This window comes from Delphinapterus leucas, chromosome 2, assembly GCF_059928025.1.
Source record: "Delphinapterus leucas isolate spDelLeu-1000000601 "Yukka" chromosome 2, BTC_Dleu_Yukka2, whole genome shotgun sequence".
In the NCBI taxonomy this organism is placed as follows: domain Eukaryota; kingdom Metazoa; phylum Chordata; class Mammalia; order Artiodactyla; family Monodontidae; genus Delphinapterus; species Delphinapterus leucas.
Window position 1 is genome coordinate 105553492 of NC_143130.1, and position 24967 is coordinate 105578458.

Here is a 24967-nt window from a genome sequence, read left to right on the forward strand (position 1 = left end):
CTTCCCGGACCGGGGCACGAACCTGTGTCCCCTGCATCAGCAGGCGGACTCTCAACCACTGCGCCACCAGGGAAGCCCTAAAATTATGCTTTTAATGTATCCTCTCGAAATAAGAATTTCCAAATATGGCTTTTTCTTTAAATACTCATGATCTAAATAGTATTAAATAACTTAACATTAAACATAATTCTAAAGCAATCTATGGTGTGGTGATAGCGGTCAGAATAGGGGTAACCTTGGGAAGTGCTAACTGGCAAGGTGTAGGAGGTAAGCTGGAAATGTTCTATTCTTGCTCTAGATATGCTTACTTTGTGAAAACTCATTGAGCTGTACACTTAAGATTTGTGTACTTTACTGTAAGCAAATTATACCTCAATTTAAAAATCTTCCTAAAAAAGTACAGTTTTTAAGGATTAGTTTGTTTAACATGAGAAATGCTAATATATCAATTCACAAAGATTATAATATAATGAAATCATGGACTCATGATCTAATCTAATTTCTATTGTTCTGCTTTGTACTATTTGTTAAATTAAATAGTAGTTGTGCTAATTATTAAATTGTTGTAAATATTTTTGGTTCAAAAAGTATATAAGGTTTTTTCCTAAAGTTATCCAGCTAATCCATGCTCTTCTATTAGTTGTATAACTGTCAACTAATTTTCCTATTTAACTATGTGAAAATTCTTAATAAAATTTATATGTAGTATAAGCTTTTACAACCATTAATTATTACAACATTTTTCTTAAAATAATAAATATGCATTTATATTTCCCCTGACTGATAGGATTTCAACATTTTTAAAGTTCATAAGGAGAATTTCACTTCCAGTCACATTCAGAGTACTCACCAATATCTGAAAGAGATTATTCAGATATTAACAATGAACCCAAATGACCTGCCTTGTTTTCATACAGATGCTTTAACAGATTAGATTTGACAGTCACCCATTCCTTCACATGATCCTGATCACAGCCAAGTTCAGGGATGCCAGGAATTATGTTGAAATAAGCATTTGGCTATTCGGCCTTTCAAAGGCTGAAGCTGAGGTTCAAAATGAGTAACAGGTTTGCGCCAGTTACCAAGGCTGCATCTTGATACATTCCTACTTAAAGGCTGAAAAATGGGAAAAGGAGACTGATTAGTTATGAGATTTCTGTTGCTGGGGGTGGGAGCTTGGAGTGGGGGAGGAGGGTGTCTAGGGGAGTATTGCCCAGCCTTGTGTAGATGGCTCTAAAGAGAATTGTTTCGACCTGGATCTAAGGAGCAGAAACAGAGTCCTGTAAAGAATGTAACCCAAGAACTGGAGCTAGTGTGAACTAGCTTTCTAGGAGTGAGACTATCTGAGATAGCCTAGGTAGGATACTTTTCTACATGACCCTAGTTCCCAAATTCTCCATACTCTGAAGAAAATGACCCATAGACACTATGAAGAGGACCAGCTGAGTCAACAGAGAGAGAAGGGTCCTGATCTCAAGGGCAGCGTGTAGGAAGAGGAAGTGCCCTTGAGTCTGGAACCCTTTTGCTCACATTGATTCAGACAGACCTCTTCATAGTGTCTCTGGCCCTACCAAAAGGGCTTCGAAGACTCCAGATCCTCATTTTGAAGTCCTCCTCCTACACCACCCGCCCACCCCCACCCCCGCATTCTGCCATGGAGAGATAGAAAGAGCAGTCAGAGCTCTTACCAGGATGTGTTCCTGTGCAGGACTCCAAAGCCAGTAAGCTTGGGAGCATCCATGAAGCCACGGGGGCATGAGAAAACATTGCTAGTGAGGTCTTGTAGGAAGTCCACAAGAGGTGAGATAAGGAAAGATGTCTACCCATAATGGAAATACACCCATGATGAAAAGTCCTCTTGATTTAGAGAGATTGGAATTTCCTCATCTATGCAAAGGTCACCTACTTCATAGAGTATTATACAGATTAATGTGACAACATATATAAAGGGCTTAGTACAGTGGCTGGTGTGTAGGAAAAGTTTGAGAGATGTAATCATTTATATTTATTACTGTGATGTCAAACGTTGAGAGGCCAAACCTGTGATGGATGGAGCAGGCCTGACTTCCATGACAGAAGAACCAGGGACCTAAACAAAGGAGGCCAAACTCCCCCTCGGCCTCCTCTTGCCAAAAAGAACTTCCCAGCCAAGAGTATATAAGGTAGGGTTCAAGGTCAGACAAAAAGGACAATATGTATTAATTTCTCTAGGTAAGGTAATTTGGAGTGGGGTGGGTAGGGGCAATGCTTTCAATTAGAGGGGGAACAAAGGCTACTGAGTATTTATATTAAGACTACTTAAGGGGGTTTTTCTCATCTCTACCTTCCATGAATCCAGAGATATGGAAAGAAGGCAGAGGATTTAGGGCCACTAACTTTTGAGGGTGTCCTCCTTACCAGCTCCTCTCCAAAGGGTTCAACTGTCACGGCAGCTGATGGAGAGAAAGCTCTAGTGACATTTCCAACTTCCCCTCCTGAGTCATTTAAACTAGTCCTTAGGTAAGCTTACTGTCCCTTCACCTCCCTTGCGGAAGGTCACTTGTATTTTTCTCACCCTCTGATTCAGCTCCATTTCCTAGTTTGTCTTCCATTACACAAGACTACCACCAATGGTGGTCCACTGCTTTCCAATGGATTGGTTACAATGGGAAAACATCACACTTGTTACTTTCTTCACGTAGAAACTTAGTTGAAGTTACACATTTAAAACATAAACTGTACACCTGAAATTAACACAACATTGTAAATCAACACAACATTGTAAATCAACTATATTTCCATTATAAACAAACAAACAAAACAAACAAGCAAACAAACTGACCTAGTGAGAATCAATACAAATTCCTGCTTGGGCCATGGCATTTAGCACAAGACAGAACTTCACATCTGCATAGCTTTAGGCTCTTTCAGTAGATATTCATAAAATCATGTCTTAAGAGATTGTATCCAGTGACCTCAGAGATCATCTAGTCCTCCCCTCCGCATTTTGCAAATGAGAAAAATAAGACCGAGGGGACCCAAGATCACATGATTAGTTTAAGTGAGAATTCAGGTTTCTTGAACCAGTCTAGTGATGTTCCCAAAGTGTCATTCTAGTTAATGGTCCCAAATGGATCTCAGACATCTTCCAAGGTCAAACTCATTATACCTGGACTGGCAAATCAATCAGCAAATGGGCAGGTTCCCAGATTGAGACAAAAGCATGTTCATTCAAGAAAGAGTGTTCAGTGCCCATGATCCTGAGGTGTTTACATTTCTGCCTCTCACTTGTGGACCACATCCCCTTCACCTGAATGCTCACATTGTATCAGTGAGATGGAAAAAAAAGTAGCACCCAATAACTTGATGGTAAACTAGTCAAGCATGTCCCCGGACCATGCCATTGGCTGTTTGGAGACATAAATAAGGGCATGCAGCAAGAACAAAAGTCTTCACTTCCCATCTGCTATTTGGGGCCAGGGTGAAAACATTGCAGAGATCCCATTTGGTGGACCTCCAGATGGGCCTGAAACATCCAAAATATTTTATCTTTGGTAAGTATCATCATTCTTTTTTTTTTTAATTTTATTTTATTAATTTTTTATACAGCAGGTTCTTATTAGTTATCCATTTAATACATGTTAGTGTATATATGTCAATCCCAAACTCCCAATTCATCACACCACCACCACCAACCCCCGGCCACTTTCCCCGCTTGGTGTCCATACGTTTGTTCTCTACATCTGTGTCTCTATTTCTGCCCTGCAAACCGGTTCGTCTGTACCATTTTTCTAGGTAGGATCAACATTCTTTACCCTCAAAGTTGGCACATCCAGGACTGGGTCTTCATGGTCAACTAGAGCCCACAGAGCAATGTTTCTCAGACTTTTCCCCGAAGTGCTAGTAATGGCCGAGGGGAATTAAGCACCTAAAGTCATGCCCAGAAGGAATGAGCTTTCTCTGAAGCCTCTTTCTTTTGCTTAACTAATATTTATAAAATAACCAAATGCACAGATTTTTTTCCCCCACATACTGCGAGGCTTGTGGGATTTTTAGTTCCCCAGCCAGGGATCAAACCCGGGCCCTTGGTAGGGAGAGTGCCGAGTCCTAACTGTACCACCAGGGAATTCCCCCAAAGATGTTTTATATGTTATCTTCAAACATCATTTGTGGTAATAATAGATCAACATTAATCTCCTGGTTTTGATGACTGTACTGTAGTTATGTAGGCAAGAGTACTTGTAATTAGGAAATACTCATTTCTGTATAAAGGGGTAATGGAGCATTTTGTCTGTAACTTAGTCTCATATAGTTCAGAAATGTTAATAATTAGGGAATTTGGGTGAAGTAGATAAGGGAGCTCTGTGTACCATTTCTGAAACATATATAAATTTGAAATTATTTCAAATCAGAACCATTTAAAATTATTTTTTTTAAGTAGTTGGTTTGAATTTTTCAATATACTCCATCAAAGTTTTATTTTATATAAAAACAATGTTTTAAATTACTTCCTTTCCCCCCAAAAAATAGTTTTGGTAAAATTGGGATAGAAGACATTTATCTTGTGGCTTTGTGTGTACTTTATGCATATCTGCATTCAACCTAGGATAGGAGTGTACTGGCCTTAATGAGGTTTTCCTTAAATTGCTCGCTATGGGCTATGCCTCTGATCAGTATTTCTCTTTAGGAACTGAATGAGGAAGATAAGGTAGCCATGGAGCCAGGGCAATAGGAAGGTTCCTCATACGCTAAAAAATGAGAAAATAGACATCGAACACTTGCAACAGTGACTGGGACCTAGAAACCCCTCAGCAAGTGTTTGCTCTGCTTTTATCATTGTCATCAACATCCCTGGGAGGTCCAGACACTGAACACAGGCTTGAAATAAGTCAAAGGCAACAAGACACATGTGAGGGGAGCCACATGCCTCCACTCTGGCTGGACTGAAGACTACATCCTCTCCTTCTTGAGGACAGATCCTATAGTCAGGAGCTAAGGGAGGCATTCCACTCACTGAAGCAAGATCATGGTGGCACTGGTCTCCCTGAGCAGGCCCCAAAGAGCTACACAGTAAAGAAAAATGGACCTGGTAGGAGAGAGGGTCAGCCACTGGGTACGGAAGGAGGCTTCCCAGTAGGAGTGCAGCAACCAGATTTCCTGTGATAGTGCTCTGAGCCTCAGAGTTTAGAAACCAGGATCCAGAACATCTCATGGCCATGGGCCTTCAGAGTCAGGGACCCCTCTTGGAGGAGACTCGTTCTTGGAGAGATTCCCTGTGAAAGCTTCTGGCAATCTGAGACCAGCCCAACTCCTCTGGCCTGGCTGTTGACTTATTGCCAAGACCACAGGTCTCAGCAAGGAGAGCAAGGAGGACGTTCAGAGAAGTGGGGCAAGGTAGCCCTGCTGTCCTCCAGAGCTGCTCCGGAGCAGGACACTGCCCTGCAGGCTGCCCGTCCTTTTCGTTTCCCTCTGGGCTTTTCCAGCCAGAGCTTTCCTCTACCCAGCTTCCTGGACTGTCGTTCTATTTGCATTTTTCTCTTTTTTTCCCCTCTTCCCTCTCTCCTGGGGATATCCTTATACATACTCACAAAGTAATCGAGGAGCTGAGTATTCACAGTCTCAGTCTCCTTTCTGAATGAGCATCGCAACAGTGTTTCACAACAGAGCTAGTCAAATGCCAGGGCGGCAGGGCATCCATCATTAGGAGTAAGTGCTGCTTCCAGTCAGCTGTCCTAGCCCTAGGTGGTCCTCATGGATGTGTGAGCTGTTCGGCAGAAAGCTAGCTGAAAATCTTCTGTGCTGTGCTCAAAGAAACAGAAGACTATTAGCAGCCACCTGCCTCCTGAAGCTAAAGTTACACCTTCATTCAGCTTGTCTCTCCGGTGAATTTCACTTCAGGGTATCTGCACCCCAGCCCGTCTCAGCCTTGGCACCTACGGAAAGCGGAAAGCGGCGTCAGCAACAGCTCTTCTCACAGGCTGTCAGGACTAACCTAGCGGAGCAGCGAAGCTTCCAGCTGGTTACTCACAGTGGAACCTGTCCTCGGACACAACCTCTATGAAAAAATCCCACCAGTGCCCTCTACTGAGGGGCCAGGAATCAATTCTGTACAATCTCACACAGGACCCAAGCAGAGGATCAGAAAATGCACAGCCGGTTCTCTCCTTCGCCACTGCTGGTCATTTGTAGTGGCCCCGGCCCCTCCTACACCAGCCCCGCTCTTCCAGAACCCGCTTCTTCCTGAAGAAGCTACCTCTCACCTCCAGAGGGAAGCCTGACAGCCATACTGGAGGTGGCATTTGGAGTTCAAAGACTACCTCAGGCCAGCAACCCAGACAGACTTTTCTGGCTCCCTCACTCATATGTCTCTAGGCTATCCTGAAAAAACTAGTCTCTACAGGATCATCGCGTATTCTCTACTCCCCCTCTTCTGGGCTACCTTTGGGGTCTTCCTGAAGGGCCTCTCCTCACATTCTAGTCTGGCCACTAGCACTTTGATGTTTCATCTTGTCTCATAGAGTCTTAGAAGCGGGCGGGGGGGGGGTGCTTTTTAGAAATTATTCAGCTGAAACTCTTTGGGTTACAAATGAGGAGGAAACTAAGAGGACCAGATTGGCGATTCAGTTCAACACACAGTTACTGAGTATCCCTCTGAGCTATCCATATGCCTGACACTATGGAGATACAGAAGCAAGAAAGGGCCTGATTTCTTTCCCACAAGTTTACCATCTAGTTGGGAAGACCTGATACACACGTAAGAGTCAAATAACAAAACAAGGTAGTACATGATGTAGCACCCAAATGAGTGGTACCGGGAGTTAATGCCGAAGGAGGTTACGTTCAGGAAGTGTTCACCAGAGGTAGAGTTGTACAGGAAGGTTCACGCAAGTGGTGATGCACAAGCTCATAGGACCAAGAGGAGATCTGAAGGATGGTAATAGTTGAGGGAGAGCCCTTAGGGAAGAGAAAGAAAAACAGAAGTAAAGTTGAAGAGAGCAAAACCTGTCCGGGAGATGAAAAGGAGCCCTGTCTATTAGAATAGTCACAGAGTGACTGTCAGCCCATAAGGTAACTATCAGTAAACAGGGAAGCAGTGTGGCAGGAAGAGAACAATAGCTTTGGAGGCAGACCTCCCTCATTTTCAATCCTGGGCCTGTCACTTAACACATCTGTGACTTTAGCCTCTCCAAGCCTCAGTTTCCTTTTCTATAAAATGGAGATAATAACATGGAACACACAATATTGTTTTGCATATAGCATTACACATAAAGCACAAGGCCTTGGCACACAGAAGGCACTTTTTAAATGAAAGCTAATATCTGTAACCAATTACCTAGCACCGTGCCAAGCGCATATTACATGTTCACTAAATGGTGGTTAGCAGTATTCCTTTCTTCCTGCAGCTGTGGTACAGCCCTATGCTGACCTGACCCTAAAGTAAGGTGGCGTGTATTCTCCTGGCTGACTTTAGGAGAGCAGTAAGTGACATACTCAAGGCAACTGGCCCTAGAATGTCAAGGGCTATGTTTAATACCCCCATACCACACTAGGCATTTTAACATTTTATCACGCCATATTGAATATATAAAATGTATGTTCCTCATTCAATATCATTCTTGCAGATGTGTACCCGAAATGATTTTTAAAGTTTTACTTCTGAAACTGTTTGACTCCAAGTAATTTGGGATTGGCACTGCTCCTTCTGCAATTGTGGTATTGAGAATTCCCATAAAAGGAGAAAAAAAATCTAACCTAAGATTGTTTTCCAACATAATAAACTTCTTATGGGTGCCAAATTCCAAAATAAGTGAAATCAACTTACCTGCTACCACCACGTGACTGTGGTAGCACGTAAGTAAATACTTTAAATTTGATTTTATAGTTGACTTTTCCTATATTGGAGCCAATTTTTTTTTTTCTAGTCTCAAATATTGTAGGCCCTTGAAAACCTCCCAGACCCTAGTCACTGGGCCTCTAGTGCTTAATGGATAAAACAGCCCTGAGACTGTAGCAGTTGGGAAGACATGTGATGAATAACTAGGATCAAATACACAATCAAAGGAACCCCTTCTTCAGGCCTCCCCGAGTGGGGCTGGCCAGCTGCAGGGTCAGCACCTACTTGAGGAAAAGCATGTTTGCAACTTAACTTGATTCAGAGCTTGCAAAGTCTGTGGTCAGTCATCTTGGTCGGCACGAAATGTTCGTGCCAACCCTTGGTTCCTGCTGCCATCCCTACCCTCGTGCACAAAAGCCCAGAGGCTTGGGTTTGCAACTGTAAATGAATAACCACATGGTAATCCTTCCATCCCAATGGGAAAGACTCAGCTGAGGGCCTGCAAAAGAGAAATGACTTCCTGAATAAATATATATATATATTTGCTCTCTGAGGCCCAAATCAACTGTTTGCTAGATAATGTTCTCCTGGGTTGAAAAATCAATGTTTTGTTAGCTTTGTGGGGAGGAGTGCAGGAAGGGATTCCCCACTATGAAAACGGTGAGCTCTGTTGATGAACCTGGCTCCACCTTGGAGACAGAAAGGCAAACATCTCAGAAGTTTCCCATCTGGCAATGCAGATCATAGGAGCCTAAGTGATTTTTGTCACTTTGCAGAGCATTTTATCTCAAAGGCAGTGAAGTCACATGGAGGTCAAGATGCTGCGTAGGGCTCAACACACCAGCAAAAACCTGAGAGGCTATAGCCAAAGCAAGATCCCTCACTTGAGTCATTTGCTTCCGCCCTTGATAATTGCTGCAATACTGCCAGTATAATAATTTACTAAATATGTATGTATGCATTTAGTTCAAATAGTTCTTTGAAAATGAAACTGTGTAACATCATATTTCAAAGAATACTAGGGTCACTTAATAAATAGAAGTAAGAATAAATATAATGAATGCCATCCAATTTTTAAAAATTCTATCCAGATTTTGCTTTCAGCTGAAGACTCAGCCTGGGGTCTGTTGTCTGTACTGAAAAGTGGGGAGAAACAAAGGCTTACCTTCTTGCTCTAATAGGAGACCTTCTTCTAAATGTCATCAGAAGGATTAGAAGAGAATTACCGAAAGCAATGTTCATGTTTCATTTAAACCACAAACAGACACACTCACTGCGCTCTGTTTCTACGGGAAACACTTCCTCCTTCCCTTTTCAGCCTGGCACTAGACCAAAGGGATGGGCTGAAAGTCAAGAAGCTCTGGCCCCAGCTCTGCCACTCACTTGGTGGCCTTCGGAAGGGCAGTTGCTCTTTCAGGCCCTCCAGCCCCTTTCATCTGTAAAATAGAGTTGATTGAAAAACTCTTCTGCTCTGATTCTTTATCATTCCAAGACTTTCTCCAATAGACCAATATGTCAGCCACAGAAAGAACCCAACTCACCATACCGCTTTGCTGGCTAGAGAAGTGAGAGTGACTTTTTCTAGCTTCAGAGAGAAATTGGACCACAGAGCAGAGAGGAATTAGCCTGACTCCACAATCTTAATACTGACTTTCAGGAATGACTGAGCTAGCCTGGGAGAGTGAGGTACGGACGCTTGGCCTACTTTTCTTCCAAGATTAGTTTCCTTTTGTGGTCTGACTTCTCAGAGTTTCAAACAAGAAACATGGGAGTGTGGAAAGAACAGGGGTTTTGGAAGCCAAGAAGCATTGATTCAGATCCTGTGTTTGACACTCCCTAGCTGTGTGATGATGGGCAATTTTCTTAAATTTTCTGAGTCTCAGTTTGCTCATATATTAAAAAAAAAAGAAAGAAAGAAAAAGAAAAGAAAGAAAGAAAGAAATCATACCTCATAAATCTCTTATGAGGGAAAAACAGTATAAGTGTTTATTGGGGGCATAAAAATGTACATTATCTGCTGGGACTGAACAATAAAGAGCCAGTAGTGTTCTTAAATATCTGAGGCTATAGGAGCCCTGAAATAATTGACTTACAGTATGAGATTCTTAGAAGGGCTAGCAGGGCACCACCCATGGTGACCCAGTCACATACCTCCCACTTCTTCTGTGCCACTGTGCCCCTTGGGAGAGATGGCACCAGCCAGGGCAGGATTCTGCCCTCGGATGCTGCTCTTGCTGCTGGGGCTGTGGATGGCCAAGGACCCAGTTGGTGCCAAGCCCAGAAACATGACCTCAGCCCGGTGGTTTGAAACTCAGCACGTGCAGCCCAGGCCTCAGGGATGCAATGCTGCGATGGCAACATCAGCAAGTACTCCAAAAGCTGCAAAGGCCTCAACACCTTCCTGCATGAATCCTTCTCCAGCATGGAGACTCCCGTCATAACCTGCAAGAATGGCTGTAAAAACTGCCACCAGAGCCAGAAGCCTGTATGCCTGACCACGTATAAGCTCATCTCAGGGAGGTGCTCAGACTGCAGGTACAAGGAGAAGCAACTGGATGCATTCTGCATCATGGCCTGTGATCCTCCACAACAGAAGGATGGCCTAAGGTACCAGCTGATCCTGTGCTTTTGGATAATGTTGTCTAAGGCCAGGTGTTCCCCTACCTCAAGCTCTGCAGACTCCCGATACTACAGCTGCATTTCCTCCCTTGAGTTCTTCACTAATCCTTACCCTTTTTGCAAATACCACTTCTCTCCCACGCAGCCAACTCCACATACTCTTAATTCCTTACGGGGTTTTGTGGATGATCCAAATGGTGAGGGAAGAGAGGTGATTCTCCTTAGCCCTTCACTGTTGCTTACATTGCTTTCTGAGTGTGGATACCATGTGGCCCTTCAAGCACTAAGGCTCTTAGCAGAGGTGGATCCAGGTTTTGTGGGACTTATGGCATATGCAGTTTTGGAGACCACTTTTTTTTTTTTTTTTTGTGGTATGCAGGCCTCTCACTGTTGTGGCCTCTCCCGTTGCGGAGCACAGGCTCCGGACGCGCAGGCCTGTCAGCGGCCATGGCTCACGGGACCAGCCGCTCCGCGGCATGTGGGATCTTCCCGGACCGGGGGGCACGAACCCGTGTCCCCTGCATCGGCAGGCGGACTCTCAACCACTGCGCCACCAGGGAAGCCCTGGAGACCATCTTAAAGAAGAAGAATACCGTCAGGACCTTAGAAGAGCTGTGGTTGGACAGTTCAGAGGGAACCCCATCGGGGGAGGCAGAGATTACCTAAGGAAGGAGGGCCGGAGAATCTGTGCCGGGTTCCCTGTGCTGGGCAAAGGAATGTGTCTGATTTTGTTGCAATAAAAGACTCTGCTTTTCCTGATTGAGTATGTGTATTACCATCCAAGTGAAAGTATGGAGGTTTGGAAACCCCTCCTTATCTCTGTGAAGCTTCAGTATCACATGCCCTGCAGGCAGAAGGGAGGGCAGCTCCCTGAGCAGGCTTGGGCTTGGAGGAGCAGCCTGGGCTCTGCCTTCCATCCCCTTGAAAATTGCCTGGTGGTCCCATGTCATATGAAGGGGAGGAAGGCAAGGAAGGGCAGGCGGAGCCCTGGGATGCCAGTCAGACCTGAGGCTGGACCCCCTTGTTTACGCTCAAGACCTGACCTCATGCCTCATTGGTATGACCCAGAGCAGGAACCTCAGACTTCTGAAGTGAATTTCCCCCCCTTGGAAATTTCAGAATCAGGACCTTCTAAAAATCCTGATCTGGTGCTTCTCCAACTAACTGTGGTGAAGGAGCAGTTTTATATGCAATCTGTCATAGACCAGCACTTTCATAAAATACAATAAAATGAACTGCTGGAAAAATGAAACAGAACATACAGATATAGAAAACACAAGGCCAAATTTTTTATTATTAGATTCAGTTAACATAAAATCAGCATATCAGATTGGCATAAAAGTTTCTCAGTGCTTTCTCTCAATTTCTATACTTATCATGATAGATACACAGCGAAAAAATATGCATGTACACATATAAATTAAACACCGACATAAGACATACATGCCCACACACATATACATACACAGGGGCACATACACACATACGTGCACGTGTGTACACAATACAAATGAACGTATACAAGTACACACACTCAACCATAAGGCAACCACTGTCCTTCCCTCTTCTGACTCTGCCTCCCCCATACACTTCCCTTCCCATATTTAGAAAGAGATTTTCCTACACAGACTAGGGCTCAGAATAAGAAAGGATGATTGGTGAAACGGGAAATGGCAGGAAAAGCAGAGAATCCAAAAATTCTGACTCCCAGCCCGCCTCCCTGCTTTCTAGAAAGAGATCTAAGGCAGAGCTCCTTGCTACCTACCACACCCACACTATCCTATCCCAAATATAGCTTCCCCAACAGCATCCAGGCGGCCCTGCCATACCACACTCTGCCCATCACTATCACTATTGCGCCCACCCTGTGCTTCTGACCAAGGAAGACGTACTGAAAATGAGAGGAAAACAACATTCTTCTACTCCTCTGGCTTCGCCCCAGTGTCGTGGGCAGGCTCCACTTTCTCTGTCTGCACCTTAAATGATGGTGTTTCTCAGGGTCCTATTCTTAGCTCTCTTTTCTTCCCACACTGTACTCTCTTGAGTGACTTGAAAGTTCCATGGCTTCAAGTGCCACTTACCTGCTCCCAAAAGCACCTCCCCAGCTCCAGTCTCCCAAGTTCCAGGCACGTATATCCATCTCCCTACTGTTACTAGCTGCCTCGGCATCCTGCAGACGTCTTAACAAAAACACTCAGAACTGGGCTCACATCTGCCTGGCTGCCAAACTTGCCCCTCCTCCTGCCATCTCTCAGTCTTGGTTAGGGGAAACATCAGAGCCAACCATTCAAGATCCTAATCTAAGAGACACCTGTGTCTACTCATTCTTTTTTGTTTGCTTACTTTTCCAGTAATTCCCCATCTATCCCAGATACTACCTTAGGAGGGCACAAAAGTTCTTGGATTTTCTTTTTTCCATATATCACTGGGTTCCTAACATGGGTCCAACACACATTATGATTTTGGAGGGGGCTGTGAATTGAAGCTAAGCAAAGACACCTAGGTGGTTGCAATCAAGGATTTACTGTCTAGCTTAGGAGGCAAGAAAAAATAATACCTTTAAAACACTATCAAACAATAACAGAAGAGTATAATGAATCAAATGGATTCTGTAACATTTTTCTCCCACCTCTCCCAGGGTTTCATTCATCCTAACCTTGTTCCCTGTTAAATGTTAATATTCCTGATACATGTCTCTGACATAACGTTAGGTCTGTAACAAGGGTCAGGCAACACCAGGAGAAATTAAACCACTCAATATCTGTAAGAGTTGTGGCTCCAGAAGCTGGCAAGAGTGTGGAAAGAATCCAGAATAGAATGGATCCTTAAATAGATTAATTATATCCTAACAAATGGTGTAGCAGCCTGGGTAGGAGTTTCTGACTTCCGTGTGTAGGCTGAAGAATTAGATGGAGTGTAACTTGAATCTAGGGGCCATGGACTATGAAACTGGCCCATTCAGAGACTGATGACACAGCACCCATAAAACAGGGCCCAGTGGGGAAGTTGGGGCCTGAGAAGAGCTACCCAAAAGCCTTGGGACTAAATCTCTGCTGGTTATACTCTCTGAGCCACTGAGAATGTGTTTGCAAAAAAGTCACTCAGGAAGGAACTTCCCAGATATTTAAGATGACATAATTATTACCTAGTGGGTAAGTTTGTTTTAATATCCAGAAAATTTTAAATTAAGGATAAAAATATTTACGTGAATCAAATACATGGCATTAATGTGTCTGTATTAAGGACTTTGTGCATATTTGGTATTTTAGGTATTTGCAGTGTTTAAGAGAATTTAGACTGTTACAGTAAGAAATTAGTCTTGTCATTCTAATTTTTTAAAATTTTTTAATACATTTATTTATTTATTTATTTATGGCTGTGTTGGGTCTTCATTGCTGTGCACAGGCTTTCTCTAGTTGTGGCGAGCGGGGGCTGCTCTTCGTTGCGGTGTGCGGGCTTTTCATTGCGGTGGCTTCTCTTGTTGCGGAGCACGGGCTCTAGGCTCAAGGGCTTCAGTAGTTGTAGCACGTGGGCTCAGTAGTTGTGGCTCGCGGGCTCTAGAGCGCAGGCTCAGTAGTTGTGGCGCACGGGCTTAGTTGCTCCGCGGCATGTGGAGTCTTCCCTGACCAGGGCTCCAACCCATGTCCCCTGCATTGGCAGATGGATTCTTAACCACTGCACCACCAGGGAAGTCCGCCATTCTAATTTTAAACGTTTAATTAGTTTAGATGTGTGGTTTGAAATAGAATTTTCCTTTAAAATTAGTTTTGGAACATTTAAGAAAACAGGAATTTAATCACCATATTCATACATTTTTAGATTTCTAAGAATTTTTTTAGGTATTCAGGAATGTGTAGTTGGTTAGCACAGATAACTGAATTACTTTGTAAGGACATGGACTATGTTAAACTTATAAAGTATATTTTTAAATGTTCAAAGGAGTATTTTAAACTACATTTATAAATGGTACCAAATAGTCATCAAATACAACCATTTAAAGTGATTATTAAAATATACTTGTTTGTAAGTTAAACATAAAAGCTTAAGGAAGAACTGAGCTTCTGATTTGTATCTTTAACATAGGGAACATACATTTGAAAAAGCCAAAGTAGCCCCCTAAACGTTCTTTCCTGGGCACAAAAGAACATTTTAAAAATTCGCATTGACACTGCGAGACCAGTCCATTTTCTGGACTGTTTTCATCTACACAGTGCAGAGTAGTTTCATTGATTGTATTTCCTGGTGTTCCCATGTTTGCTGGTTTTACTGAGCCTTCAGAAAAGAGAGTGGCCTCTGATGATGCAATAACTGAAGCCAGGGCTCGGGCACAGAGCTGGCAGTGGTGGCGCTGGAACTGAACCCGGAACTATCTCTCCCCAGCGCCCCCCTTTCTCTGCATTGTGCCGCCTCCAGGTGGATCATTCTGCTGACTTGAAGAGGGTCTCCCACTGCATTGTGGAAGAACTGAGAGACGGGAGCAGGGCTCCCCTGTGGCCGGTGTGGTTGTTGCAGAGGAGTTCAGCTAAATATACTCTAATAAAAAGTAAAATTCAGAGACTATATAATTGAGTCTCCATCCTCAATAGGGACTTTTCCTCCCTGGCCAAAATTGAAGTTTTGAGACTACATATTTCCAAGTAAGGTGGCTTTAAAAAAACAAAAACAAAAAAACAACAGATTGTTAAGCAACTGGTTCCTTCAATAAATCAGGCTGCTTGCTTGGAAGTGTGTGTGTGTGTGTGTGTGTGTGTGTGTGTGTGTGTGTGTAAACACACGTGCTCATGGTGGGGAGAAGTTATGTTAGTGGAATTAGGAGTGCTATATTCCACCAATTACAGATTCTTTGGGGACCAAAACTCCTCATTTGAAGTACAAGTATCTTTTGGCAGAAATAAAAAACAAGATAATGTAACAATTACTTGGAATCAATCACTTAGGTACTGGTGCATTTGGCTTGGGAGCATTTGGATGCATTGCATAGTGTACTGAAAGTTTTGTAACTAATATCTTAAAAATAGGTGGAATATGGGCAGAGATGTGGAAGAAAATGAGCACAGAAAACGAGATGTCAAGGAACTGGAGACAAATTTGCACCCACCTGCTTAGCAGTTCTGAAGACTGGGGGGTTGGGAGTGGGGATGGAGGTATGACTTCATGCTCTTGTATTTCCCAGGTTGCCGGCCCCTGGAGGCTCAGCTGGGAGTCTGCCAATAAGAGCTTCAGCTGCCACTGGATATACCTGGCACATTTAGATCTTAATAAATGTTCATTGAACACAATTTGTTTTCAGAGCAAAGGAATGGGGCTAGGAAAATATACAAATCACAACTCTGGAAAGTTTATAAAACAATTTATTTTAAAACTCTCTTATTATGCTTTAAAATTTCCAGAGAGGGGGAATTTACTACCTATGGAGACAGCCTGTGCCATTTTCTGGCAGCTCTAAATATTAAAAATTCTCCTATACAGAACCTAATCTATATCTCCGTCACTACAGCAATTCACTGATGCCCGATCACCTTAAGCCATTCAGAATAAATCCAATTCCTCATCACACTCAACTTTTTAAATATTTTCAAGAGTGTTTCATGCCCCTTGCCCTCCAAAATTGCCTCATCAAACAACAGCACAAGCTATAAAATGGCCTCTAATGTTTGATCCAATAATTCTACCTAATAAAATAGGCTAAATGGAACTAACTCAAAGCAAGGAGGAGTAAACTTGTGCAACCCATTTATACTTTTCCTTTTGTAACCAAAAAAAAAGCTTAGAAATAATACAAATTCCCCAAAATTGAGAGTGACTAAAAAAATGATGGGGCAACTACTTAACAGTGCTTTAACTGAAGTGTCAAGTCATCACTTTAACTGAAGACAAATACACAGAAACTACACTGATGCATGGAAATGTGTGTAGGCAGTGCTACATGAAGAAAAGAGAACATAAAACTGTATTTCCAGGGGACTTCCCTGGCAATGGTTAAGAATGGTTAAGTGGTTAAGACTCCGCCCTACCACTGCAGGGGGCACGGGTTCAATGCCTGGTCAGGGAATTAAGATCCTGCATTCCTCGTGGCCAAAAAAACAAAACAAACAAACAAACAAAAAAAACCCCGTATTTTCAAATGGATTACAACTATGTAAAAGAATCCCTGGTTTTGTACACCAATAAAGTCCATAAGTGAATTTGGACTTTTCCAGAATTCCATCTCCAAACCAATGCTTCCTCCAGACTCATCTAGCCCAGTGAACCTACATCTGACCCAGAAGACATTCCACATGTGCTTTTTTTTCTTTTAATTAAAGTATAATTGACATATAACATTATACCAGTTTCAGGTATACAACATAATGATTCAATATTTGTATATACTGCAAAATGATCACCGCAATAAGTCTACTTAACATCTGTCACCATACCTATTTACAAAAACATTTTTTCTTGCGATGAGAACTTTTAAGATCTCATCTCTTGGCAACTTTCAAATACGCGATACGGTATTATTAATTATCGTCACCATACTGTACATTGCATCTCATGACTTATTTTATACGTGGAAGTTTGTATCTTTTGATCCCTTTCACCCATTTCACAACCACGCCCCCCACCCATGCCTCTGGCAAGGCAACCAGCAATCTGTTCCCTGTATCTATGAGCTTTTTTTTTTTAATTTCACACGTAAGTGAGATGACATAGTATTTGTCTTTCTCTGACTTATTTTACCTAGCATAATGCCCTCCAGGTCCATCCAAACTGTTGCAAACGGCAAGATTTAATTCTTTTTTTACAGTTGAATAATATTCCATTGTATATACATACCATATTTTCTTTGTCCATTCATCTATCAGTGGACACTTGGGCTGATTCCATATTGTGGCTATTATAAATAATGCTGCAATGAACATGGAGGTGCATATATCTTTTCAAGTTAGTGTTTTCATTTCTTTTTTTTTTTTTGGCCACACTGAGCAGCTTGTGGGAATCCTAGTTCCCTGACCAGGGATTGAACCTGGGCCCTTGGCAGTGAAAGCAAGACGTCCCAACCACTGGACCGCCAGGGAATTCCTCAAGTTAGTGTTTTCATTTTCTTTGGACAAATACCCAGAAGTGGAATTGCTAGATCATATGGCAGTTCTAGTTTGAATTTTTTGAAGAACCTCCATACTGTTTTCCATAAGGGCTGCACCCCACATTTCTTTTGAATTCTGTCCTGTGCATTTTCCACTTGCAAATATCAACCAACAGACAAAGAACTTGTGAGAGCTAAGGCCAGGAAGAAAGGAAAGCTAAGCAGCAGACTCCATGCCTTGGCCTCCCCACTTGCTCCTGGTTTCTCTCTCTCACCTGTTCCCACCACAATTCTTATTATATGGGGATTTCTGCTCCCCTTACAGTCTTCACCTGGATTGGTGACAGCTTTTGGAAACTTGTCAGACACTATCTAGAATACAGCAGTGACAAAACAGACAAGGTCCTTGACTTCACGAAGCTTGTTTTCAAATGATATGTGGTGGCAGAGGTGGGCCTATTATGAGAGACCAGAACTATCCAAAGAAATGAATACATAATCAAATAGAGATAAATGCTGTGAGGAAAACAAAACAAAAACATACATTATTGGGAGGGACAACAGGTGAGAGACCAGTTTAGTCCACTTTAGGTCAGGGAAGACATTTGAGAATGTAAAACTTCAGTTAGGATCTGAAGGATGAGAGCCAGCCCTTAGAATTGTGAAAAGAAGCCTCCAAACAGAAGGAAAAGAGAGTAAGAAGGCCGCAAATTAGGAATAAGCAAGGCCTGTGTGAAGAACTGGAAGGCCACCACGGCTGGAGGATCACTAGTGGCTTCCCACAACAGGGTCGTGGTAAGAGATGAGGCTGGAGAGATAGGAGAAAAGGAGTCATGATGCAAATGGGAGGCCGTTAGAAAGGGTTGATGTGATCTGATTGAGGTTTTCAGAAGATCACTCTAGTGAGGGTGCAGGGAACGCCTTCTCAGGTGGGGAGAGCGGAGCATGTAGACCAGTATGGAAACTAATGCACTAGTGAAGGCAAGATGGTGGTGGTGTGGGCTTTGGCGACATCCACTTCAGAGCAGACAAGTTAAATATAAATGTTTAAAGGAATATTAGCAATAAAATAAAACCAAAACTAAGGGGAAATTAAACAAAAAATAGAATCAACGTATGTATACTACACAGATCTCTTATCCTGCAATAGCTAAGGTTTGGCCCCCAGTTTCCTTGGAAGGCATGAGTAACAAGAACATGTTCCCTCAAGTCTGTCCCTTCCTGTCCCCCAAATTCCCCTTTGTGGTCCTTCATTAATTCCCCCTTAACTTGAGGCATGCAGCTCAAGCAGAGCCCTAGTCACTGCTACTCTCCAAGTGGACAAGTAGTTAGCAGCCTGAAGTCCCAACCCTATGTAGAATGGCCATTACAGCTCTTGGTGCACATAAGCCAGGTAATAAACATTAAAGGCACAAATGTTTCTTTCACCATCTCTCATGTTTGCATAACACTACTTCCCCATAAGAACCATATTGGAAATTTCTTGGGGATTATTTTAACTATTACTTACTCTAGAACAAGACTGGGGGGAAACGGTTTCAATTTCTGACCCACAGTGACATATTTAACACTTTTAGAAACTCTTTCAGCACTGGCTACTACAAAAATTAACACTTTTTTTAAACATCTTTATTGGAGTATAATTGCTTTACAATGGTGTGTTAGTTTCTGCTTTGTAACAAAGTGAATCAGCTATAAAGTTAACACTTTTTAACATGACAGTTAGGTGGTGGAAAAGGTGATATAGTGCTCAAAATGCTTCTTTTATGGACCCTTGACAGCTTACATGAAACCTTATAACTTAGTGGTTGAGAATGAAGCCTCTGGCGTCAGACTGCTGGGGTTCAAATCCTGGCTTCTCCACTTACTGTGTAGCTTACAGCTAGTTTTTTAATTTCAATAAGCCAGAATTTCATCTGTAAAATGGGAGTTTGATAAGCTCCAAAGGCTCTGAAATTGGAGAAATACAGTGAGAATTGTTTGTGAATACTGGAGAGAGCTTCTAAATCTGGTCTATTCTCAGCCTCTATTTCCTTCATTTTAATCTTTCCACTTCACATCTCCCCAAAAACATACACATCAACACACACTCTATTGCACAGACACACAGGTAGCACACACATACACCCACTCTTAGGTAAGAGCCTACATTCTTGGAGAAAGTAGTATTTAACCACTGTAAGCATGTCTGTCACCTTATTTAATAAAATAAACCTTTCTAATTTAGCACAAATTAAAACTCCTGGTAAGGAATAACTGGATCCCAGATGCTGCATCCAAAATCCCTCACCCCATAGGCTCAAAAACTTTCAATAACTCCCTTTTTCCCATGGGGAAAAAAATGATCCACTCATTTTTTCCCCAGGAGTCCACGGAATCCAAGAGCCAGTTTAATTTGTATGCCACTTCCAATTGTGGGAACCTTGGATTCTACCAACTGTTCCCCGATTTGCTTGAGTATAAAGAATGTAAGACCTTGGGCTTCCCTGGTGGCGCAGTGGTTGAGAGTCTGTCTGCCGATGAAGGGGACACGGTTTCGTGCCCCGGTCCGGGAAGATGAAGGGGACACGGGTTCGTGCCCCGGTCCGGGAAGATCCCACATGCCGCGGAGCGGCTGGGCCCGTGAGCCATGGCCGCTGAGCCTGCGCGTCCGGAGCCTGTGCTCCGCAGCGGGAGAGGCCACAGCAGGGAGAGGCCCGCGTAACGCAAAAAAAAAAGAATGTAAGACCTGGTAAGGGAAAGTTCAGACTCTGTCAACACTAGGAATGGGCGAGCTGGGTTTGAAACAAGTGAATAAGGTTCATAATACACCCCCTAAGAGAGTTCCCTAAATTCTGGTCTCTGTAACCAACCACTGGGCAGCATTTACAGAGTGGACACCAGGGGGTAGCAAAATCTCACTCTCCCAGTTCTCGGCACTAATTATAAGGAAGCTGGAGAGTCTGGATGACTAGAGGGCCCATAACCCATTGATGGAAAAGATCTCCAGCTCCCTGCCTCTAACTCTGCTGGGAAGATGGTCACTGAGGTTTGATGCCCTAGATTATGTTTGGTTTTTTTTTTTTTGATGCTATGGAGCAGAGGGATCTTCTTGCCTCCAAGAAAGATGAACATTTTCTCTCTCCTCTTTTCCAGTCCCGGAGGAGTGGAGAAAGGACGGAAATTAGCCTTCTGAGGAGGTGAGAGAAGAGCCCATCACCTAGGCGACGCCGTGCCCCCCCCCCCGCTTCCCTCCCGCCCGCCTCTGTGCCAAAGACTTCCCTGAGGCTCCGGCCTCCTGGCTTCGTAGGAGCTGCATCTACCTTCAGGACGTTTTCTAAACGCTACCCCGCAGTCGCAGTGGTACTTGCCTTCACGTCAGTCTCTGGGGTCTATTTGGCTTTCCTATCTTCTCACAATGCCCATCCTTTAGAAGCGCCCCTCCCCACGCCCCCCACCCCTGCAGGACTTCCCGGTGCCTGCTCAGAGGAGGGGCAAGGCATCTCCCTGCTATGCCTAAGCCTCCCCCAGCCCTCCTGGGGGACCCTCGCCAGTGCTTCATTTCCCATCCAGACGCGGTGGAGGATGGGTGAGAATAGAACTTTCTTAACTAGCCTACCCCCTTTGTCTACTGCGTCAGACAGCCATCCCCGCCGCCAAGAGCCTTAGCGGCGCTGGGAGACTCTCTTTCGCCACCCCATAAGAAGGAAGGGTCTGGTATCCAGTACCGGATAGTGGGGCTGAACGGGGGGTCTGGTGCCTTCCCTCCGCTAGCTAAGGGAGATATAGGGGATGCGGAGGGGAAGGGGCAGTGAGGAAAGAACTCAGAAAACGTCCGCCGAAGCGCACGCCCCTGCAGGAGGATCCTGATCCCGGGACCCTGCGCGCATTCAGCCTCGACACCCACCCCCCTCCCCAGGCCTTCATCGCTCCCTAATTCCCCCACGCCTCCGCCCTCCCCAGGCCGCACAGAAGAGCCCATTGTCGGAGCCCGAAGGCTCGAGGCCCGAGGAGATGGGAGGGGAAGGAGGAAGGCGGGCAAGGCCCTGGAGAGTGGGAGGAATCCCCCGATTTTCCTGCCCTCGGCTCCACGGGAAGAGGGCAGGGGTTTTGGGGGGAGGTCTCTTCTGAGCCCCAGGTGCTGCCAAAGTCTGGCAATGGAGGGGTGAAAAGGTTCCCAGGCGAGTTGGAGTCAGGAGGCTTCCGGCCATCAAACGACTCCAGTCCTAGGCTGGGGACCCCACAGATTTCATGCACGCCCCAGCCTCTGGACTGTCCCTTGCGGAGACTAAACTGATCCCGTAGGGAGCTAGGCGGTGGCGGGAAAAGAGGGGCGTCCTCGGCGGGACGGGCCTCCGAGGGTCAGGGTCGGGGCTACCGGCTGGAGGGCGGGGAGAAGGAAGAAGAGGGTTGCGGGAGAGCTGGGCAGATCGGGTGGGGGCGTAGGGGGAGCGGCCAGAGGCAAGGCGCGGGAGAGGGAGTCCCGGCTGGGGGTCCGACGCGGAGGCGGAGGCGGGCACTGAAGGGCGGGGCGGGGAGGGGCGGCCGTCTCGACCCTCCCTGGTGGGGCCCCGCGGCCTGGGAGCCCGAGCTGGCCGAGCCGCCACCGCGGCCGGAGCTGTCCCCTAGCCAGACCCGGCGAGACGCGAGCGGCGGGAGGGAGGCGGTGGCGCGCCCGGCCCCGCCTGCCCGCCCGAGCGTCGGACGCGGCCCCGAGCCGAGCCATGGTGAGTCCCGCGTCGCAACCCGGTGTCCCCTCCGCCTTCCCGCAGCCCGCTGTGGATCGCCAGCCCCCAGCTGGGTGCCTCTCGCTCCTGCTTGGAACTCTTGAGCGCTCCTGGGACTCTCCTCCCTCCCATCCCCCCTTCTTTTCTTTGATCTGTCTGTCTGCCCCACTGTCTGGCTCTGTCCCCACTGGGTATTGCCCTCACTCCTTTCTTCCTCCTCTTCTCCGCCCCTTCCCCCAACCTCCCTTAGGTCTCTCCCTCTAATCCACACACCTCCCCTCGCCCTCCTCTGTCCCGACCTGTGCCTTCCTTTGCAGGATCTTCCCTCCCCCTCCCGGTCCCAGCTCCTTACCCGCGGGAGACCCCTGCGGGATTGGGCTGCAGCGGCCCTGGCAGGGGCCCGGGCTCGGGTCATGAGAACTGACCTGCCTGGCACCACCATTTTCCATCCCAGTCCCCAGCCCGGTGAGCCGGGCCCACCCATCCGGCCCTGGGGGACCGGCCACAGCTGTGGCTGGGCTGGGGCCAGGGACCTGGCCAAAAAGGGAAATTCCCGCGGAGAAAAAGAGGCTGCCTCAGAGTGGTGGACAGAGTGGGGAGGGGGCTCACAGTGCCCGGGGGCGTGACGCTGCCAGAGGCGACACGAGATGCGGTGCTGGGGGAGAGGAGTGCCCCCGAGCTCACGCTGCAGGGAACAGAAACACTGTCCCAGAGCATTCCCGCTGCAGAGGGGAGGGGACACCGGCAGGAGCTCCCTGCCGCGGGTTGGGGACCCTGGCAGCAGCAACTCAGGGCACAGGAAGCAGGAGGGCGCTGTTAAGGGACGTCCATGCCAACAGGAGTGGACACTATCCTGTGAACTCTCGCTCCAAAAGTACTCTCTGAAGAGTAATTGCAGGTGTGGGCACTGCCAGGGAGAGCGCCCACTGCGGGAGGGATGGGGGGGCACGGCCAACGGGGCGCTCACCGCAGGGAACGGAGGAGGGGGAGAGGCCCTGCCAGGGGGCGCTCACCGCAGGGTGGAGAGGGGGAGGAGAACAACCGGGGCTGCTCCTCTACAGAAGGAAGGGCACCCCCTGGCAGGGACGCTGGAACAAGAAGAAAGAGGAACTGGGCCAGGGAGAGCTGACTCAGTCTCTCTGGTCTCCTCTTTGGTCCGGGCCGGCTGGAGGCCGGTCTCTGAGCTCCTGCCCGCCCCCTCCCACCCCAGACCCCTCCTCCCCTCCTGCCGCTGCCGTTTCCTGTGGCTGAGACTCTCACTCAGCCATGAGCTCACCGCCCCTAATGGGTTGCAGCTGCCTCGCAGCTCCAACTCTAGCTCCCCCTTCCAGGCCTCGGAGAGGACGGCCCACTCTGCCTCCCCCCCGCCCATCTCCACCCTCCCCCCCGCCCATCTCCACCCTCCCCCCACCCACGCTCCCAGCGCTGGCCGGGTCCCCGGAACACTGGGGGGTCTGTCTGCTCGCCCACACACCTTGGGGCCGGGTCTCTGTGCTGACGCACTGACTGTCGGTCTCCGGAGTGGCTGCCTCGCTTCTCAGACGGTCGGGACAGGCAGGCAACACTCAGGCCTGAGAGGACTTAAAGTGAAATATGCAGTATTGTCCTCAGGGCGAAGGCGGGCGGTGGGGGCGGGTTGCAATGGGGAGTAGAGAACTAGATAAACACTTCAGCGAGCTTCCCCCTTGCCCCGTCACAGCAAAGAAATCTGATAAAAGGAATTTCACAGCCACCTTGAAAGACAAATAGGTTTGCAGAGGAATAGCCAGAGGGACGGCCCAACTGATTCACTTAGGGACACAAGTCTGGAGGAAGCAAGGCTGAGACTTTTGAGATAGTGGCTCCGGGTGGAGGTTGGTGGAGAGGCCCTACAGGAATCAGAAAATATTTCAGCTCCAATACATACCAGCAAGGCCTCCTCCTCCCTTCCCTACAAGTTCCCTTTGTGACTTTTTCCTCTTTCAACTGTCCCCACCCAAGTCTTTGTAACCCAATCCCACATGCTCCGGGAATGGGTGATTGCTTTAGAGCCACTCTGGGAGAGGATGAGGGGTGCTCGAAAGACTCAAGACAGATAGCCCTTCAGTCCTCCTTCTTCCCACCCAATGAACATCTCTAGCATATTATTGTTCATGGGTGGTGGCACCTCTACTTAAGACGGGAGTCTCTGTGGGAGGCCCTGAGAAGAGGGACTGGCAGGAGGGCTGTGTAAAAGGGCTCCACCCTCCAGAGCTCTCAGCCATCAGTGACTTCCCTGATGGCCCAGGGGCCCATCTCTTCCTGAGGAGGGCCTATGCAATCCTTGCAATTTACAAGAACCAGGGGCAGCCCTAATCAAAGTCCTTCACAAGAGTCTCCTCAGATCTCCAGAGCCAGCGTCTCAGAGTATACTGCTAGGGCTGTGCACTCCGACTGGGCCAGCCCCACTCCCATCTCATTCAGCCAGCATTTCCTGTCGTCTCTCTGCACACACTCTGTATGTGATGGGGCCCCTGAGGGACACAGCCAGCCTCCAGGGGGATCTCTAGGGATCTGCAGCCTGGTCTTGTCTCTCCCAGGAGCCTGAGCCAGTAGAGGACTGTGTGCAGAGTACTTTGGCTGCCCTGTACCCACCTTTTGAGGCAACAGCCCCTACACTGTTGGGCCAAGTGTTCCAGGTGGTGGAGAGGACTTATCGAGAGGATGCGCTGAGGTACACGCTGGACTTCCTGGTGCCCGCCAAGCACCTGCTTGCCAAGGTCCAGCAGGAAGCCTGTGTGA

At 46.5% G+C, this 24967-nt stretch overlaps 2 protein-coding genes and 1 pseudogene across 5 annotated transcripts in view; 2 read left to right on the top strand and 1 right to left on the bottom strand.

Annotated features, from left to right (window-relative positions):
• Positions 1-21810, top strand: LOC111181583 (uncharacterized). Its single transcript, XM_089905648.1, is given in 3 exon segments — positions 1-3533; positions 5878-10165; positions 10168-21810. Coding segments are annotated over 2 exon segments (1008 nt in total). The 5' UTR covers positions 1-3533; positions 5878-10002; the 3' UTR covers positions 11013-21810.
• LOC149750235 (uncharacterized) lies at positions 20711-21842 on the bottom strand (annotated as a pseudogene).
• ARHGEF40 (Rho guanine nucleotide exchange factor 40) overlaps positions 21838-24967 on the top strand; it is a 21982-nt gene continuing 18852 nt past the window's right edge. For 3 of the 4 annotated variants that reach the window (XM_022587614.3, XM_089905356.1, XM_022587617.3), the window contains exons 1-2: positions 21839-22207; positions 24766-24963. In XM_022587614.3, the coding sequence (XP_022443322.2) occupies positions 22205-22207; positions 24766-24963 (201 nt within the window). In that variant the 5' untranslated portion in view covers positions 21839-22204. Of the gene's footprint in view, positions 22208-24765; positions 24964-24967 lie in introns of all 4 variants that reach the window. The other variant, XM_089905364.1, reaches the window with a different exon arrangement.